Raw genomic sequence first — 21,024 nt, 5'->3', positions numbered from 1 at the left:
GAATTCTGAACCACTGGCTGGAACCTTTGTTGGGCTTCCCACCAATAGCTCATAAGGTGTAATTGCTTTGAGTAACACATGAGTATATCTTCACTCTCTGGGCAAGGCCAGATCCTCTAGCTGGGGTTCACAAAATATCAGCAAGAAAGATCAAAATTGTACATAGTGATTGGCATAACTATGGTCTCTCAAGTCTAAGCAGCTCGAATATATTGAACATTGCAAAGGGATTTAATGCCACAGAGTACATATCATGACAAATTTTGCACAAAATTCCACTGCATAGCAGATAAAATAATTTCTGCCAATAGCTTAAAGGATGCATTAAAAGGGGAAAAGAACTAATGGCAATGTAACACAAGACCATAAGATATAGGAACAGAAGTAGGCCATTCCATCATGAGCTAATCTATTTTCCCCAGTCCCCTGCTTTCTCCCCATAAACTTTGATACCCTGACTATTCAGATAGCTATGAATTTTTGCCTTAAATACACAAAGCAAATTGGCTCCACAGCCATCTGTGGTAGAAAATTCTAGCAGTTCACACTCTCTGGCTAAATTAATTCCTCCACATCTGTTTTGAGTGGGCACCCTTCCATTCTGAAGTTGTGCCCTCTTATCCTCGACTCCCCTACCATGGGAAACAACTTTTCTTCATCTACTCTGTCCAGGCCTTTCAACATTTGAAATGTTTCTATGAGGTATCTCTCATTTCTTTTGAAATCCAGAGTACAATCCAAGAGCCATCAAACATTCCTCATATGCTAGTCCCTTCATTCCAGGAAATAATTGGAGGAAACTGTTGCAAATGTGAAATGTTTTAGCCAATGAGAACTCATCGAATAACACAAGAAATTAGGAATGGGAGAAGGTAACCAGACCTCTAAGTCTGTGACTCCTTTCAATATGATCAATGATGGCATCAATTTTTTTTTGTGCCAGTTCCCAATAACCCTCAATACCTAATTTTTCAAATATTTATCTCTCTTCAGCTTAAATATATCTAATAATGCGGCCTCAACCTCCCTCAGGTGCATAAAATTCCAGAGACTCAACCCCCCCTCACCCCCGTAAGATAATAGTTACTTGCATTTTCTGGCTGTCTAAAAGTTTCTGAGGAGTGATTTGGAGCCCCAAACAATGAATTGAATTACTTTGAGAGACCATTTCCTGTCTATTCCTACATTTGAAGATCAATGTTTTCTTTTCAATGGGCATCTCCTCAACTGAGTCTGCCATCTGTAAATTACCTGTCTAAACATAGATCATTTTACATTTGGCCATTTTCTAGAGTTATTTGTACATGCACTCCCAACTATCCCACACTCTCCAAGTGTCTAGATGAGGAGAAACCTCAAGAGTGTTTTGGAGTGACTCCAACTCTGTGCTGTGACCTTAGCTGGTTCCATTTGGAAATATGAAACTAATGATCAATTGCACCAGTGACTGATAGCTTGTGCAATAAGGACCCTCACTGAGAAGGAAGTGGACTACGAGTTTAGTAAAGCACAGTCATTTGAGGAAAGTTATTCCATGGACAGGCAAGTTGTAAAATTAACAAACTTCTATGAAAAAATAACTTAGGGGAATTAGAGTTTTTTTTTAAACCTTGAAGTCCTTGCAGGATCTTAACATTGTGGGAATAAATGTAATGGATTATACTTAAAGTTTTCAAAATACAGTAAAGCACAATATTATACGACAGTCATAGTATTACAGCATAGAAACACACCCACAGGCCCAGCTTCTCTGTACGAAACAACAAGCCCTCCTGCTTTAGTCCCACTTGCCTGCATTAGGCCCATACTCCTCCAATCTCCTCTCATCCATGTAGTTATCCAACGTACCTACCTCTATCACTTTGTGTGGCAGCTTGACCTACATGCCCACTAATCTCTGAGTGAAAAACTGTCCCCTCATGTTCTTTCTGAATCCCACCCTCTCAGCTTTAGTTACACCCTCTCATCTTGGATTATCCCATTCTCAGAAACAGTCACTATTCACATTTCTGTCCCTCATGATTATATAGACCTCAATAAGATTCTCTCTCATACTCTAAAACTGGAACAATTTTTCCCAACTTTCATAATCCTGCCAACAACATCATTAACTTCTTCAGTACCATTTCCATCTTCATTATAGCTTTCCTACAGCTAAGAGATGAAAACTGGACACAACACTCCAAGTGAGGCATCAGCACCATCTTGTCTAATGTCGACATGACATGCTGAAGTTTGAACATTTGTATTCAATGCCCTAACCGATGAAGTATATCCTACCAAACAGAGTAATTTAACAACTAGACACACGAAAATGAGAAAGTAATCTTTTCAAATTATATTTTACATAAATTAAGATAATGAATGCAACTTTTAAATATGAATATTGTCATCGTTTTATTAAGACATTATGAAAGTGACAGACCATAGCACATTTTGAAGGTAATCTAAGAAACACAAGAGGTAATTGAAGTTTATCCTGCATTATTTCATGGAATACGTGGTTTGTTACAATGGTCACTTATTACAGTGGTACAAGCCTCTCTGGAACTCAGAGGCATATTTACTCAGTGTTAACTGGACTGTGTGAAATATGGCACCATTTTTATTCTCTTTCAAATATAATATTTGCCTTTTAAATTATGCTGATTAAAGCCATTTAATTATTACAGAAATTAAAATTACTAGAGTAGAAATTCATCTTAGACTGCAAATGCTAACTCTTTAAGGTAGCATCAGCCATTTGTGCCACACTTCCTTTCACAGCAATGAAGTCATGGAATATTGGGAAATGAGTGCAGTGGAGGTTAGCACCATAGTGCTCGCTGGGTAATTGGATGATGACTAAGTTCAAGCCTATTTTCTTTTTAAGCTTCAGTTTTTTTTTTAACTTTTTTGTTTCGCCACATAAATTAAATCATCTGGCAATACAAAATAAAATCTAAAATTTGGAATGTAACTCTTCCTTTACTTTCTTTGTTGCTGTCTTTCACTTAACTCCTTCCCGTGTGTAGTTTCTCAAGAAAGCAGTAATACTTTTCAAACAAATCTGCCTCTAATGTTTTGTTAGATTTGCCACTTAGTCACACCATTAACAGCCCAACCGAGACCATTACTTAAACCTAAAAGTGAACTTATGAGGAGCTGGAGGATCTCAATGGGTATAAATGTATGTGGGAGAGGTGGAAAGAGAAAGGGAAGTTTTTTTGGGGAGGGGTTTTCAGAAAAGTAGAACTGGGGCAGGAAAAAGACAGAAAGAGTAGAATGAGATTAGGGTGGACCTGTTGCTACCTAATCCTGGAGACCTAGTAGCCTCTTCTTCTATCTCTCCACCTCTCTCCCCAACACATGTCCAGTATCCTACCACCTATTGGCTTCTCCCTGACCCCAACCCCTTTCTTTATTATTGCTTTCTCCCCCTTCCCACCTTAGTCTTGACAAAGGGTCTCGACTTGAAATGTTAACTGACCATTTCGCTCCATGGATGCCGCCTGACCAGCTGAGTCCCTCAAACTTCTCATTGTTAACTCAAGACAGTATCTGCAGTTTTCTACGACTCAAACCTAAATGTTGCATCACATTTAATAATACTTTGAACGCGAGTGTAACTTTTCAGGTCTTGCCCTCGTTTTCATGAAAAATTCTTACAGGGACATCATTTGTCAAGTGTCAGTGGCCCTCTTATTGGCACAATGAAGACTGTTCCCTCCAGGAACACCTATTCTTACCCAAGATGTACATGGGATATAATCCTGCTCCATTCATCATGTATGCTGAGGCCAGAAATAACATCTGGTAGACAGTGAAACAATGAATGTGGTGTCCACAGCTTGGTACCACAGTGGATCATGTAAAATCACTCTGTCCGCAATTAAAACAAATTAGCCAACGATTATGCCACAAACCACAATCTGTGTTCCCAAAAACCCTGGAGCTCCATGCAGCCAATTACTGATGCAATTCTGAACGTGAAAAATTGAAATCAACTGCACGTAAACCATGGGGTAGTCAGGACACCTGATGCGCAGCACAGGCTTTGTAAACATAACCCCAGATTACAAAAAAATTCTCCAATTTACAGTTGCAGCAATAACGGAATCAAAAACAACCAACTTGCCATTGACTGATGTAACAGAATTATGTTATTTGTAAACTTATAAAATATATTATTTTTAGTAAAGACTTTGTGGGTTTGAAAACAGGGAAGGACAATTACACACAAAGACACATCTCACATTTGTGTTATCAGATAAGAAGGGGTCTTCTAGAGACAAAGCGTCTCAATTCAAACAGTAAGAATTTTAGAGATTGTGCTACTGAAAGTTGAGACAATGGATGTTTGCTCAAAGAGACAGTTTGATTCAGAGAAATAAGCAATTCTCCACTGAAACCTAGAATGATGAAGTTTACTTCGAAAGGCACCTGGTCAAATGGCTTTTATCACCTGTATAAACAGAGTGCAAATGAAACTTGAAACAGAACCAGCAGTGATATCATGTCATGCAATTAAAAAATTCCAAGAAGGCATCTTTAATATTGCACCTGCAGTCAAAAACAGAGACATTCTTAGGAGGTCTCCTGTTGTGATGCTCTCCTTATCATGGAAGATGCACAAAATCAGTGGCAACGAAGAAGAGCCGCTTCAATTGTGTCTTTACTAAAAGAGGGCACTTCTACCATGTTCATTTTTAAATGGTCACTTCATTGTAGCCCTTGCTTGGGTTAATGAAATCATCGTGTGAATTACAACTCCTGAAACCTCCATGCGTGAGAGGGGAATTGAAAAACGTCATTCGTATGAAGAAATATTTCTGAGAGCAAAGCTACAAGAATTGTGAGTTTAATCACTTGAACAACAGTAAAGATTCTGAGTTTCAACACAGAAGATTTTAAGACTAAACTTTAAAATCATCTCTTCAGGATTATGCCAGAGAACTGTAATTGTTTGGGATTCTACATGGCGTATAGTGGGGTTAAGTTTAGAGTCAAGTAGGATTTTATGTTATTAATAGGTATTAATAAAAATTATTTGTTTTGAAGATACCATTGTCTTGGTGAATCTCTATTGCTGCTGGTCTATGTCATGTTTTCATTGGGAAATGTCTGCAATAACTGGGAACATAGCACACAAGAAAGCATGGGTGACAACATAATCAGTAAACACTTCAAACTTGGTCAAATAACGTACAATAGCATTAGATGCAAATATAAAGTCAACTCCTACAGCAACTGACACCCAGAAATAAGCTGCAATGTGGTTCCTCATTTAAACAGAATGCAGTGGGGCCAAGGTTCCTCTCAGATATTTCACACAATCACTCACAGGAATCTGGAAAGATTTCATCATCAGAAATAAACCCACCACTTTCTCTTCACTTTTAACATGAGATTGGAACTCAGCATGAATCCCTGGCATCTGACCAGTTGCAACTATGATATTCTGGGAACACAAGGATAAATTGCAAAAGGCAATTTGCATCAGGTTTAGCTAGTTGTAAGGCAATGGCAGAATGAAAAAAAGCATATTGTTGTGACTTTACTTGAGGGCTGGAGTGGATTTGGAGGGACCAGATCTATTAGCATTTGGAAATGCGAGGACTGATTTCCGATAGCAATCATAACTTTGTGTAGGGGAAATTGTGTTTCATTAATTTGATGTTTTTTTTAATAAAAAGAGGTGAAAGAGAATTGGAGAGGGCAGGGTGGAGGAAATTGTGTTTCATTAATTTGATGTTTTTTTTAATAAAAAGAGGTGAAAGAGAATTGGAGAGGGCAGGGTGGAGGATTTTGTGTTACACTTAATAGGCTGATAGGATCTAGGATGAGCTGGCCAAATGGATGCAAAATTGGCTTGGTGATATGAATCAGAGGGCGATAGTGCAAGGCTGTTTTACAGAGCGGAGACCTGTGACCAGTGAAGTGCGGCAGTTATTGGTGTTAGATCACCATTATATTAATTATTTGGATGAGCATGATTGGAAAGTTTGCAGATGACATCAAAATTTGTGGCATAGTGGACAGTGAAGAAAGTTATCTAAGTTTACAAATGAACTAAATCAACTGAGGGGGAGATGGAATTTAATTCAGGCAAATCTCAGTTTTAAATATTAAATTTTGACATACAGCACGGTAACAGGCCATTTTGGTCCACGAATCCGTGCCGTCCAATTTACACCCAATTAACCTACACCCACGGTATGTTTTGAACAATGGGAGGAAACTAGAGATCCTGGGGAAAACCAACGCAGGCACGAAGAGAATGTAAAAACTCCTTACAGACAGCGCAAGATTTGAACCCCAGTCCCAATCGCTGGTGCTGTAAAGGGATAGTTCTAACTGCTACACCAGTCATGTCGCCCTAAAGATACGACTCCGTGACTTCAGAAATACAATGGGATCAGCCCCATAAATACTCTGGTTGCTAGAATAGGACAGTACATTGCTGTAAATGTCTCACGTTATAATTCATCAAAACATCTCCACCACCCACAAGACAATCAAAACTACAATGGAATAGTCTCCATGTGTCTAAATGGGTTTATAAGGCCACCAGACCTTCTGGCCCATTTTGCCTGCTCAATAATGCCTTTACCATGGGCGCTTATGTTCCAGCATTACTTCCACATCCCCAATTACAGTAATATTCAAAATTCCACCAATCTTCAATGAATACATTCAGCACCTTCACATCCCTTCAAAGATTCCATCTCCCCTTCAAAAACAAAGGTATTTGTTTTCATCTTAAACCTGAAGCAGCATCACCAGGATAGAATCCAAAAACTAAGCATGACAGAAAATGTATGCTTGGAATCAGTGGAAATAGGTGAGATTCTAAATGTGCACTTCACATTGGTATTCACCAAGAAGGACATCAATGGAGAGAGAGCATTGTGGAGAATGCTAATGTGCTAGGGCATTTTTTGAGATCATACAGATGGTGGTACTGGATGTTTGAAATAGAAAGATTCAGAATTAGCTGGCCCATGGCCCCATGGGGCCAGTAGGTTGGTGTTGGCATCCATATTCTTTGTGATATATTATATATATTTACTATATCATAGTAGATAAGGTAATAAAAAAGGCATATGGCTTGTTGCCTTCATTGGTTATCTTTGTTCAGGACATTGAGTGTAAAAGTGAGGAAGTCATATTGCAGCTATAGAAAACTTTGGTTAGGTCGCACATTGAGTATTATGTACTATTTTGCACCCCCCTCCCCCCCACCAATCAGCCATTTCATGAAGGATGTGGAGACTTTGGATAGGTACAGAAAAGGTTTATCAGGATGCTGCCTGGATTAGAGGGTATGTGGCATGGGGAAAGTTTGAATAAACTTGAATTGCTTTTTCTCAAGCATCGGAGGCTGAGGAGAGATCTGACAAAAGAATACAAAAGCATGAGAGGCATAGATAGGGTAGACAGTCAGAGTTTTTTCCAGGGTAAAATTGTCATGCAGAAAAGGGCACATGTTTAAAATAAACAGGAGTGCTTAAAGGAGATGCTTGGTGGGTGCCTGGAACAGGCTGCCAGGGGTAGTAGTGGAAGCAGATACAATAATAGGATTTAAGTTTCTAGATAGACACAGGAATATGCAGGGATATGGATCATATGTAAACAGCAAGGTTGAAATTATACAATTGTACACCATGCCAACTTCTCCTTTGTGAACCAAAGGGACTGTTGCTGTGCTGGACTGTTCTATGTTCTCTCACTGGAACCACACCGCAGGCCAGAGAGGAATCTTCCTCCCCACCATCATGCCTCCCAATCCCATCACCAATCTGGGTCACTGTCCCACTACATCCTGTCCCACGCACCCCACTGGAACTTAGAAGCTCAAGATGAATCTACTTGGAAACTCAAGATCTCCAACTTCCCCTCCACATCATGCAATGTCCTGTTTGAGCAGTTTCTTTATCATTAAAGGGTTAGAATCCTAGAAGGTCATCATAAGAACACATTTTTGCAGCAAAACTATGACTTTCTCTGGAACAACAATATGTTCCAGGTCTGGTCACATCCCAAAAATGGAAATAAAAGCCAAGATCACCGATGGGAGATTGTACTGATGCAGAAGTTTGTAGGTGCTGCTAATTGACTTGACAAGCTGCTTTCACCAGTCTGTACAGAAGGTCAATACAGTTCAAATCTGGTGTGCAAACTTGTGCACCCCAAGTCAACCATGGAGACAGAAAAATGCAGAAGATGCTGGGCTGAGACCTCCCAACAGCCAGTGGTCACTGATGGAGGGGTTATCCCCTAATGGGGCAGGATAAAGTGATCCTCCTAAATCAGTGGTTCCCAACCTTTTTCTTCCAACTCACACACCATTTTAAGTATTATCTATGTCATTGGTGCTCTGTGATTAGTAAGGGCTGTGAGTGGGAAGGGAAGGTAGAGAACCACTGCTCTAGACCCAATTGTTACTGAAATATTTTGCTTGAGAAAAGTTGTCATTGGACCATTTCCTTTGGAGTGATGAAACCGTGCACATAACAAGTCAATTAGGCACAATTAAAACAGTGGTTTTCAAATTTATTTCTTTCCACCCACATCCCACCTTAAGCAATCCCTTACTAATCACAAAGCACCTATGGCATAGGGAATACTTAAAGTGGTGTGTGAGTTGGAAGAAAAAGGTTGGGAATCACTGTGACCTAAATGGACATTGAGTTGACAGAGGTTGGTGCCCAGCTAACACTTTCCACTCTTAAGGAGATGGAAAAGCTTGGATCTGCCAACTTTGTATCTGAAACAATGAGGTTGCATTAAGTGCAGAAGCTCAGTTTTGGACTATAGTTTTTTTTTTCCACCATTAGTGATTTCAATCCAGGCATTCTGGAATTAACAGTGCATCAGCAGCGCTGAATTCTGTTTCAATAAGGACTAGAAATCACCAGAATAATACTATAATTCTGTCAGAGAAAGGTGAGATATTTTGTTCACCTCACATGATATACTCATTTCACCCAAATGACCAAAGCTGGCTGCTTGCACAGACCAAATAAAGCATAATTTTTCAGTTTAATAATGAGATAAAATTTGTGACATTGGGTTATACAGAATCATAAAATATACTCCATCATTTGGATAGTTTTATTTTAATAGCAGGACAGGGGCAGTGCTACTAAACCCTCTTACTGCCTGTTCTTTGATGCCCTTGAACCAAGATTCTTTTACATCATGTAATAAAACAGAAAATGTAATATTACACAAAATGTCCTTTAATTTTTCATAAGGCAGACAAAGAACTGCCATTAGTATTGCCCGGCACCCCCTGCATTAAGAAAGTAGTACCTCTTGAACAGTTTTCATTTTTGTCATGAGGGCATTCCATATAGCTTGGGCTTCTCGATGTAACTGACTGACTTAATGGGTCATTTCTTTGGGCAAATAAGAGTCAACCAGGCTTCTTCATTGGGCCAAGTATCAAGGTGCACATGGTAAGATTTTCTTCTCTGCAGGGCATTAGAAAGAAGTTGGCAATCGTAAAAAAAAATGGAAAGGTAGTGCAAATTTACAAACAACTATCTTTTGAGAATCAATGATAAGGAAAGATTAATTCTAATTTAAACTACCTGTACTTCCATTTTAATCTCAATGCTGTCTAAATGTTAACAGAGGCATTAATGGATAAGACAGATTCTACTTCAGGAGCTGGTTAGTCTCAAAATTGCTTGTGTGACAATCTTTCTGTCCAGTCAGTGTAACACCAGATACAGTGTAACCATTTGGTGACTCAAAAATGTGTGAACAGCATTTTAAGATTCCATAAATATATTGCAATTTGAACTAATAACCAGTGAGCAGCTTGGATGTCGCAGTCATTGTTTTTAGCAGTCTAATAATATTGGTTTACATTATGCTAGTTCTATTGGATGTTTTATTAATGACTGTTTCACCAGTGCAAACCCAGAATAAAATTACCACTGTCAAGATTAAACAGTCCAGTACTGGAGAAGTTAGCTTCATTCCCTGTGGACACACTAGAAAACATGAAGAGTACAGTAAGCAATTGGTCAGCACCTAAAACTCATGGAATTTTTGTTTTTTGGGGGGCGCGGGGGATTATAAGCTGTAGCTGTTTGGCAAATCTTTGCAGTAAATAGTATAACGATGGATAAAGATTGGAGGTAAGTTATACCCTTCACATAGTCCATTTTTGAAACACTGTTACAAAATTTGATAAATATTCTCATTGTGAACAAGTTAATAGCTAAGCAGCACCCTTCATTATATAGGTATGTTGACAACCATAATACTGAGGCAAGTTTTTTGAACAACCAGCTCTTGTACAGATGATGGAACTGTTTAAACAAAAAGCCCAACCAAATCACAAAGGAAATGGGCAATAGCATAGCTTGTAGTTTTGTGCATGAAGCTACAGTGATGCTGTCTGAAGGAAACATTTGATATTTAAATCTGAAATGCTGGAGTCCATAGGTTTAGCAATGTACATAAACCATTGTCACTGTTGGTTGTTGCCTGCTGAACCTATGAAAAGTATGTTGTAGATCAGACTTACAATGACGCAAGTGGAGTTTCTTGGTTCACATCATTAGCTGGTTAACTGTTTTTTCCTATCTCCTTTTTAATGAGTAAAGAGCTTCATCATTTGGTCCACATTGCTCCATGCAACATCTTGTCCATTTGAAAATGTTCATGAAGATCAATGCCCATGGCAAGTCTTACAACACATTTGCCTGAAGTAAGGCCTCACACAGAATTTAAATTTTCGCACCAATGGGCAATAGGCCACTTTATTCACATCCTTGCATTCTGCGGAAGGAAAATAAATCATGGTCAAATTTCTGTACCATCACAAGACATGCTTTGACTAAAAATGTTCAGAATAAACACAGGGAAATAATTTTCCCTAATGTAGAACAGGAGTGGCCCATTACATTATGCAACAGGTGGCAAATTTTTGTGGTGAAAAATATTTTGAATGAAAAGTATCCTAAAATGTTACATTTAGCTTTCTAATTTTATTGCTAAAAGTGTATGTGAGAGAGAGAGATTTGATTTTTAAGTACTTGTGGTTACAGAGTGCATCTTAAATGGAGCGTAGATACAACAGAGTGTGGAGAAAAAAAAACTGGGATACAGATGACCATAGTAATTAGGTAAGGAGGGGAAATGAAGTGATCTCTCCAATACTTGGGCTGCTTCATGTTGTTTTCACTCCAGAAGTAGTTAAATAGTAAAATCAAACTACTCATACTTAAAATATTTAGTGAAGAAAACAATGCAAGTAGAAACTTGGACAAATTAAATAAATAAGACTGGATATGGACTGCAGGGCTCTCCAGCTGAAAAATACGAGATAGTGGAAATCAGTGAGATCCACAGCAACGACATTTGCAGCAGATGTCTGCACTTTGAGCAAATCTTCCTCAGGGTTCTTCAGCAGAGGGTTCGTTACAGATTGCAATGCATCAGGGAGAGAGAAGGCCACTTTGTTCTGGGAGGCAGTCATACCCAACAGGTTAGGTACCAGCTACTCTTCTGAATGCATGCTGCATTTATACTTATGTAGAACAATAAATGACCACCATTGGGGACCAAGTATTCCAAGGTACTTGATGTTGCAGAATAGAAAACAATTCAGGATGAGAGGGAGAGGTGGAATAATAGTGTGAAATTAGGACATACTGTAGTAGAATAAGGAAATAGTAAGCATGAAATAAATATATTGCATCTGTGTGGACAGTGCAGGACATAAACCCCACTAAATCAGTGGGAAATTAGTGGAGGGTAGGAGAGAGGAACTTAAATTATCCTTGTGATTGAGAAAAATAACAAGATAAACTAATGGAAGTGAACACTGATAATTCATTTGCACTTGATGGCTTGCATCCTGGTGTTTCAAAATAAATGGCTGCAGAGATTGTTGATGCATTTCCTAGATTTTAAAAGTTTCCCAGCAGAATAAACAATTGCATCGTAACACCATTTTTCAAGAAAGGAGGGAAGAGAAAAAAGGTAACGAGAAGTTAATTAGTTCATGACTGCTTCCACCATTCAGTCTCCTAACTCCACAGCACCCACCTCCACCTGTCCACCATTCTCAGTCTACATATCACTGATCATCTACCTACTGATCTCCTCTCTTAATACTGCCTGTTTTCTCTCTCTCAGACCAAAGGAGGATTTCAACAAAACACTGACTGCCCATTTCTCTTCACAAATGCTAAATGGACCACTTAGTTCTTTTGTCTCGATACAAGCATCTGCAGCTTTGAGAGTTTTACCTTCTGGGTTCTCGGTTGGAAGAGCTTCACATCTGCTCTCACACTGCTGCATGGCTGCAGGCTTCAGGGTTTCAGGACATTCCATGGAAGGTTGACCAATGTATGTCAAGCACTGAACTGTTCGCATCTGTTGACCCAGGCCACATTGAACAGAACACTGAGGAGAAGAAACAAAATGCAGATGTTATCCCAAGATGTGGTTCAACCATTCAATGGCCTAATATCTCTGGATGCAAATGATCGGAAGAATCCATTTTGTGATTGTACTTCACATTAATCCAAGGTGCAGTGAGGTGACAAGCATTCTGCAGCAGGAACACATCAGCGGAAGAGAAAGAAAGAACGTTTTGGACTGGAATCCTTCATCAAAACTAGAAGAGTCTTAATGAAGGAATCAAAAGAGTTTGCAATGAGGCAAATTCTCTAATATACAGGCTAATTGATCATTTTATCTGATTAGTGAGGTTGGTTGATAGCTGAACATCATGTATGAAGAACTATCCTTTTATTAAGCAAATGAGCAAAAAAGATGTTGGTTTCATTTCTCATTCAAAATAAGTCAGACCACCAAAACTTCACAGTGTCAGCCTGGTCTGTATGCTCAGTTTGTGTATGCATTTTGATTCAATTTTTAAAATAATTTTAACGATCCATATTTACAAAAATATTTATGTTAACTTCATAAATTTTAAGTATCTCTGAATGTCAGCTTTTAGATTGATATTTGGCAGCTTAATTCCATAACCTTGTTTCCAGAAGGAAATGTGACATAAACTGAGCTGAGTGCATGCCAATGACACGTGACCCTTAAACAATTGCATTATTTTACATTTTAAAACTGCATCTGGAATTCTTGGAATCAGGATTGGATCCTGACACTAAGGAAGAGTCAAGGTAATGGCTCCCTGTATAACGTAAGTAATGAGGGAATGAAGATGGGGTAGAAGGGGTGGCACGATCAATGACCACTCACAAACACGAAGCAGGTAGTCAAAGGCTTTATTGATCAGAAGATGCCTCTACATGCTGCTAGCTCACGTCCAAGGCAGGTTTGGAGGAGGAGACTGGTGCTTTTGGCCTTTATTAAGGGATCTTATGGGGAGGGGCTACAGGTACAGAAGGCACGCCAGCCTGCCCAGCCCAGGGAGAACATGCCCGCAGAACTGTGTTCCACCACAGGGGATGATGATAGGTGTAGTGGTGAGGGGATGCTATCCCAAAACATCAAACAAATCAGAGGGAAAGCTAGGGATGCTGGTGAACGGCTCCTTGACTTCCAGGCTCTTCACAATATTCTTCACAAATGTAAAATTTAAAATTTGTCATGGCCCCATCCAGCAACTCCATTGCCACTTTTCAGATCATTACTGATGGTTTTGGGCTCTTGAGTTACTGAGTTAAAATAACCTTGCATCTTTGGACTGAGAATCAAGTGTATTGAATGCAGGAGTCAGGAATGGATGCCCCTCAAATCCAGATACACATCTGGAGGAGAGTGAGACAGTCTGGAACAGACCTCCAAAGACAAATAATTTTGGCAGCCTGTTGCAGTCCTTAGTCATCTTGAAGTTCATGCACACAAAACAAAGAGCCAAAGAATGATTAACAAAATTAAAGGAGGACTGGACTTCATGTGGGGTTTTCATGCTTAAATTCTAGGCTAAGTGACATTTCTGGGAAAGGAAGACCACAGCAGATAACAGTTTAAAATCAAAATTAAAGATCATGCTTTGTTAAGTACATTTAAAAAAACAGTTAGATATTTATCTCTTTCTTGCATGGTTATATAAACATGAAAATAAAATGATATAAATTACAACACAAAACTCATTGTAACAATCATGACAGCCAAAAGAAACATTTTTAGAAAAGCTGCAATGTGAGTTTGCATAAAAGTGGAAAAAAATATCATCCTAGCTCATTACTGTACATTAAATTTTCCCTGATGTCAACCAAATAGCTCTGGCCTAAACTCATTACCTTTTGTTTCTATCACTTTACTTGATCGGTTCCTCTAGGTATTTATCATATTTTAAATTAATATTTCATCTATTGAATACTGAAACTGTTTCACAATCAGCTTTCAGCAAAGAATTTAAACTTGATCTGAACTTCACTGAAAACTGATAGGCTTCATTTCCTCAGTGGATTCGAATCCTAATCTGTAACCAGTCCAACAGACTTCTCTGAGTGAGACAACATGCACCATTGTACTGATTACCGGGCTCCATTCGCCTGCTACCCAGCGAGGGGGTGGGCAGCGCTGTAAAGTACATCGCATTCGGATGGGTGGTTTGGAGTTCATATGACACCGTGAAGCTGGGTATGTCACAGTGTAATCACTGCTCTTGCAAAGAACAATGCGGTGCCGGAAACCTATTCCACAACTTGGTGTACACTGTGGGAAAAAAAAGAAAAACGCATGAACATTTTGAAACTTTTTTTTTGCTATTTGTGGGATGCTATTCTCAAGAGAAAAGCATCTCATTATTTCTTAGAAATTCTGCCACAAAAGCCTTTCGATTTACCTCATGGATGTTTTTCTACTTTATCCCAAGCTTTGGGAAAGTGGCATTGACATGGTCTGGTCAGAGACTGACCTCGGGCTCTTGTTTCAGCAAGTAATGAAGTGACTTGGCAGCAAAGCCTACCTATTATACTATGTTGATTTGCTGCTATTATCATAGATGAAGAACAAATCCATGAAGTCTTCAAATTTTTTGGGGGTAAGATTTCTTAACATCGATAAATCTGAACATTTTCAGCAGAATTTCCATTCAAGATTATAATGAGGAATACATCAATATTTTATCTATCCTTTATTGACTCAACCTGTCTTGTTTTAATTTTAATGCCATGGCATTAAATGTAATAACTTTTTTTTTTGTCGAACCCCAACTCTGCCTGTAATCTAGCAGCATTATTGCAAGTAAGGGGAAGGAAGAGATTTTGCCAGTTTTAATTGCATCCACTACATATAATCCACAGAAATTTCAGGATGTATAAATTTGACCAAAGTAGTCAAAATGTCACAAAATCAGCATAAGGAATATAGAACAGCTATTACTTAATTCAATTGAGAAATAGCTTTGAAGGGCAGAATGGTTTACTCAAGTTCCAGGATAAAAATGGAGTTAGGCGAATCTGCAAAGAGAGGACAAAACTGGTCCATGGTCAGAAAAATGATACTGTAGAAATGATACCAGAAATCTAATAAAAGTATTTGAATAATTTAAGAAAGATCAAGACATCTCAGAGAATGGGGACACATGGTGCTCATATTTCAAAAATTGATAAACACTTTTGGCTTTAAAAAGGTGAAAAGATCAGGAAATGTTTCAAACCTTTTAGCTCATTTATTCTCCACAGACAGCTGACTTTTGATTCTAAACATCATCTGTGAGTGGAGTAAACTCAAAATAGAATCAGGTTTATGTGTCAATGTAAGAATTGTGTGTAAATTATGGGGCAGGCAATGAGGGTAGAAAACAGGATGGTTCTGGTTTGAGATTACATCAGTCTCATTGCTTCTGCAGATTAGAACCTTTACTCGAAAAAAAAAATGCTTTTAATTTTCAGTTAAATGCCATTGTGTTGCATCCTATTTTTAAATCAACTTCATAGTTAAACAGTTTTTCAGACATTTTACACCCAGTTAGAATAAAACACACATTACCTCAGACCAATCAAGAGGAACCCATTCAGGTGGACAGGTATTGTTATTGCAATTTTCCTTTATAATTGGGCGGTCTTTCGTACAGTAACTATCATCCAGCACTTTTTCCTCAGAGGCAGTGACTTTTTGGACACACATGACATCTCGAGTACGAAGCCCACCATTGCAGGACCTACTACACTCAGACCAGTCACCTACAATCCAGCTGGAAATGTGTAAAACATAAATTATTGTTTTATTGACATATATATTGACAAGATATAAGAGGAAGTAAAATCTGAAAGTACTACAAGTACTAAACAGGTCAGACAGCATCTGTAAGCAGGGGAATAGAGATAGTGTTTCAGGTTGGCACCCTTTCATTGGAACTGATGAAATTCTGTTGAAAGGTTTAACATACTTATACTTTGTTACTCTCTCCATAGATACTGCTTGACCAGCTGATTACTTGCAACACTTTCTGCATATTTTGTTATTATGCAAATAGATTACTTTTTAAATGTCTGTCTTAGATAATGTATGTAATGTCCAGATCATCCAGAAGAACCCTATTCACTGTATAATGTACCTCAACTCGAACTTGGTTAGCAGAAATAACATCGTGACTAGAAACCTATTTCTAATTAGTAGTGCAGAGCATGATATGAAGGACTGGCGATACATTCTATTTTATTGCTGAAGTTCAATTCTATTTAAATCAGTGGAATTAAATTTCAGAAGAAGATATAGCTTTCAGCTACTCCCACATAGCTTGTAATTAAGGAGAGATTCTTAGACATTGATTTTTTGTTTCCAGAGGCAGAGCTGTTAGTGGCCTAACTTGAATCCATACCCTGTGCATTCTGTTGATCTGCTTCTGAGACTCAGAGTGTGCATGACAAGTGAAAATGTAACCCTCTGACTTTAACTAGCTGCAAGAATTGGGAGGGTGGGCAGACAACAAAATCCTTGACAACAACAGTGAAAGGTCAAGTGCATTTTACCAGAATGGATAAGCAGCATTTGGCTAGGGACAGGAATGAAATTTTGGAGGCGGTGAATGAGACCAGAGGAATGGCTCCCAAGTCCTGGAAGTCCTCATCCAATCATAAAACAGCAGTCACTTCATAACACAGATCCCCAAGAATCAAAAAGGTCACTACCACCTCCCCAAAGACAATTAAGGATGTACAATAAATACAAGTCTTGCCAGTGTCACCCCATATCGTATAAATAAATCAATAAAAGAGGATGGAGCTTTGGGAGAATCTCATTTTGGGGATTAGGAAGGAATGAGGATCTCAGAGTGAGAAGCTGGCTTCAACTGTCCTTTCTGTCAACCTTGCCTTACAGAACAGAAAACATGGGAAATACAAACACCTCTGGTTCCCAGAACTAGTTCTAATTATCAATACCTGATAAGAAAAGCTGCAAAAGCCATCCCCTCCCTTTCTTCCCTCAGCTCTGTCTCTCTCCATCTCTTCCCTTTTGTCTCCTTGCACAGAGCCAAAATGAATATCAAATCCAATAAACACTTTTTCTTGGTCCGGACTCCTTACCCTGTCAGTTTTCATTCTGATGACTTCCTGTTTTTGTTTTGCTTATTCGTTGAGGAAGGGCTAAGGCTTGAATCATTGGGAATATATCTTTACCTCCTATAGATACTACAAAATCAGCTAAGTTTCTCCAGCACTTCTGTTTTTTACTGCAATCACTGCGTCTGCAGACTTTTATGTTTCACTCAGCTGCAATAGCTCCCCTTCTGTTTGACACATTGCAGCTAACTGCATATCTAAAGAAAAATTTCACTGACTTTAAAATCTGTGGTCAGTCTGTCAGATTGGTGAGGCATGGTACCATGAAAGTCAAAGGCCAACGTTAACTATAGAACTGTTTGATTTCCGTTGTGAAAGCAGGATTAATTATGCTCACTAGCTTCATGCATTTCAATTGACTTTGATTCATATTAGGTCCATGAATTATTTGCAAGAGGTGAAAATATCCTCTGTGGAGAATAAACCAGATTTATTGATTTATGGAATAAATTCTAAAAGAGCTTTTGAATAAAAAATAGATCAAATTTCATTGTACCATTCACTGCTGGTTGTTGAATAGAGCTGTTTTTTTTAATCCTCCCTATAGCCCCACAATTTCTTTAATCGTACTCATTCAATTATCTGAATGCTATTATTGAACCTACTTTCACTGCCCATTCATATCATTTGTCAGAAACAGTGCAGAGCAAATTTAGTTTTGAAAAAATATTCTTCGAAGCTTTGCAGGACTAGACCAAGTCCTGAATCGGTAATGAGTGGTCAAACTACGATGCAAGTAAATGCCGTGGGTCATGATTGTTTTCAGGTTGTGACTTTTTCATGTTCTTGGAAGGAATCCATTATTATTCTAAATGAGCTCAAGCTCTGACTAGTTCAGTTGAGTAGCATTAGTTTGCAATTATCAAATAGCAGGAAAGATATTGCTTCGAGAGCTGCTACACTTCATATACTCCCGGTGCAACTTACACTGATGTACATGGCTCTGTGTTGCAAGCACGTTGTTTTTCAGGAAGCTTGTTTTCACTGTTACAGTAATGGGTAGAAACCACAGAATTATCATCCAGTTTCTTGCAAACAACAGGTTGTTCCTGTATACCTATTTCAAAATGATTAAATTGGGTGGTCAGTAAACTTGATTTCCAGGACTAATAGGGTACATTTTTAAAACTACATACGTCAAAGTAATTTCAACAAAATTTTACAACACCTAAAGATAACAAAAAATAAAGGAAAAATCTATAATTCAACTACAGGGTGTTTGGATTGTGCACACTTCCTTTAATTGTATTGAGATTATTGCTTTGTTTAGGTCTACAAACTTAATTCAATTAAAAATAAATAGGGATTTTACAACCTGGTGGTCAAGGTAATTAGTGGAGGGCTCACAGCAATGTGGACAAGAATTGTAAAGTCTAGATATCACAGGAAAATACCATTCATGTCACAAGCTTCAAAATTTATTGAAGGCCGGAAATTTCTCCGGATACTTTATAAATGGTCAGGAAAAAGATCAATCTCATGAACTTCATTTTTCATTGTTAAGATAGTAACACAAACTCGGGCAAAACAAAGAGGGGGAACACTAGCAAATTAAGTAAAAGAACACCCATTCAATATTAAGTGATTTGTTTAGTGTAACTGAAAGTGTGTAATTCTGACACACTATGCTGGATATGTTATATTTTGTATATGCTTGAGATTTCAGCTTTGATGTGGGGATATATTATAATCCCCTGCAAGCTACATAAACACAGACATTCGGATTTACCACAGGTTTATCAGACAACATTACACAGGCAAACAAAGATCAGCTATTCTCAATTAGGGCCACAGCACATTTAAGTAAAAGCCTTGTTTTTATTTCACCTCACGTAACAAACATTTTTAATGCTTTTTTTAATGTAATCGGTTGGAAAGAAGCACAGCAAAAACCAAAAATTAACTGGTTCACAGCAAAGGTGGCCCATAATTTTTGAGCAGAGCCCCAAGAGTGGCAGGGGAGGGTCATCATTGTCAAATAAAAACTTGAGAATGGCTGATACAATCATATTGATAAGTGACAGGAGGAGCCCATTCAACCCTTCAAGCTTGTTCTGTATAATATCATGACTCCACATTTTACTCCATTTGTCATATCTTTGACCATGTACAATAAAATCATATTAATTTGTCCTCTCCTTACGTCTGAACAACTTACTTTCACACTTTTTGCTAACAACAAATTTGACATCCATATCTTTGGTCCCTTCAACCAAGTAGAAATTCAAAAAACCTGATGCCCCAACCTAACAAATCTGGAAATTATTGAAAAAAAATTGAAAGCCCAAATCCTTCTCATGTGGTGCAGAATTAATTTAGAATATAAGCAAACATTAGAAAGCAAAAGGAAAGGCAAATTCATTTGTGACAATTATTTTGGTTAACTAAAATATCTTAAAATATGAATTTTAGTGGCTATATTTTTACTTTGTTAATTATTTACTTCAATTTAAAAAGTTTTAAAATGTCTCAATGTCAGAGTTATTTAAAAACTTTTATAATCACCTTGAATGGGTAGTTGAAGTTTCAGGTCATGACCCTGCAGTACAACTGAGAATGTGGAGGGGAGATAGCTAATATAAAGAGGTGAGAGGGAAAGGTGAGGTAGGACTGATAGATGAAACCAAGTGAGGAGCATGGGGGTGGGGTTGGATGAAGGTGTGATTAGCAGATAAAAATGAGAGCAAAAAGAGACAATGGTGCAAGGTTGGGGGGGGGGAGAGAAAGATGGAGGCTAGAAGGTGTTGTCAAGAGGCTGCAGATGCTGGAATCTGATAAACAAGGAAGATGATAAGTGGAACAATAAAGGGAAGGATGATGGACAGATGGAACCAAGTGGGAGAGGGGAATGAAACTGGATGAATGAAGGGTTTGGAGAACCTGGGTAGATCAGAAGGAGAGAGAAAGGTGCGGAGGGATGGAGGTCGCTTGTAATTCAAAGATTCAATATTGCAGACTACCCAGGAAGAACAAAAAGTGTTGTTCTAATGTGTGTTTGGCTTCACCGTAGCAGTGGAGAAGGGCGATTAACATATTGGTGTGAGAGTGGGAAGAGCAGTCAAAATGACAAACTGGCTGTTCATTTAAGTTATTTGTACTTAAACTTCTAGTGCGTTATTAACCTCACAGCAAAAATCACTCATCAGTTTCTATTGCTTCTGAGAGTTGAGCTCAGAGGAAATGAGTTTGGGAGCAGAGTGGGTAAGAGATTATGAGACATGGAAAAGAGCACAAGGGAGACAATTGATCTGAGGACTAGCAAGGAAGGCTACTGGTCAGGGAGATCGTGTGGGGAGATGATCAAAGTGCAGAGTATGGTGAATACATTTATTTTGTTTTCCCCAGTCTCCCATCCACAGGGCAAATTCCTGAGCCTGGGTTTGAGAGATATAAACTAGGCAGTGCATTTCTGCCTGTGAAAATATGCAATGTTTGATCTCTTGACTCAATGGCAACTGAAGTTTGATGTGATGGTCCAATGTTGAAAACTGTTGTTATTCTACTTGCTCAATGCCATTAG

General features: G+C 38.4%; 1 protein-coding gene across 2 annotated transcripts in view; it reads right to left on the bottom strand.

Annotated features, from left to right (window-relative positions):
* Positions 1-2,393: 2,393 nt before the first annotated feature.
* The window catches only part of LOC138758974 (A disintegrin and metalloproteinase with thrombospondin motifs 6-like), a 197,027-nt gene continuing 178,396 nt past the window's right edge, over positions 2,394-21,024 (bottom strand). For both annotated transcript variants that reach the window (XM_069928667.1, XM_069928668.1), the window contains exons 21-25: positions 18,432-18,561; positions 15,931-16,135; positions 14,476-14,652; positions 12,255-12,411; positions 2,394-10,779 (exon numbers count right to left, since the gene is read on the bottom strand). In XM_069928667.1, coding sequence (XP_069784768.1) covers positions 10,670-10,779; positions 12,255-12,411; positions 14,476-14,652; positions 15,931-16,135; positions 18,432-18,561 — 779 coding nt within the window. In that variant the 3' untranslated portion in view covers positions 2,394-10,669. The remainder of the gene's footprint in view (positions 10,780-12,254; positions 12,412-14,475; positions 14,653-15,930; positions 16,136-18,431; positions 18,562-21,024) is intronic.

This window comes from Narcine bancroftii, chromosome 3 (genome assembly GCF_036971445.1).
Source record: "Narcine bancroftii isolate sNarBan1 chromosome 3, sNarBan1.hap1, whole genome shotgun sequence".
In the NCBI taxonomy this organism is placed as follows: domain Eukaryota; kingdom Metazoa; phylum Chordata; class Chondrichthyes; order Torpediniformes; family Narcinidae; genus Narcine; species Narcine bancroftii.
This window is presented reverse-complemented; position numbering and strand designations above follow the sequence as displayed.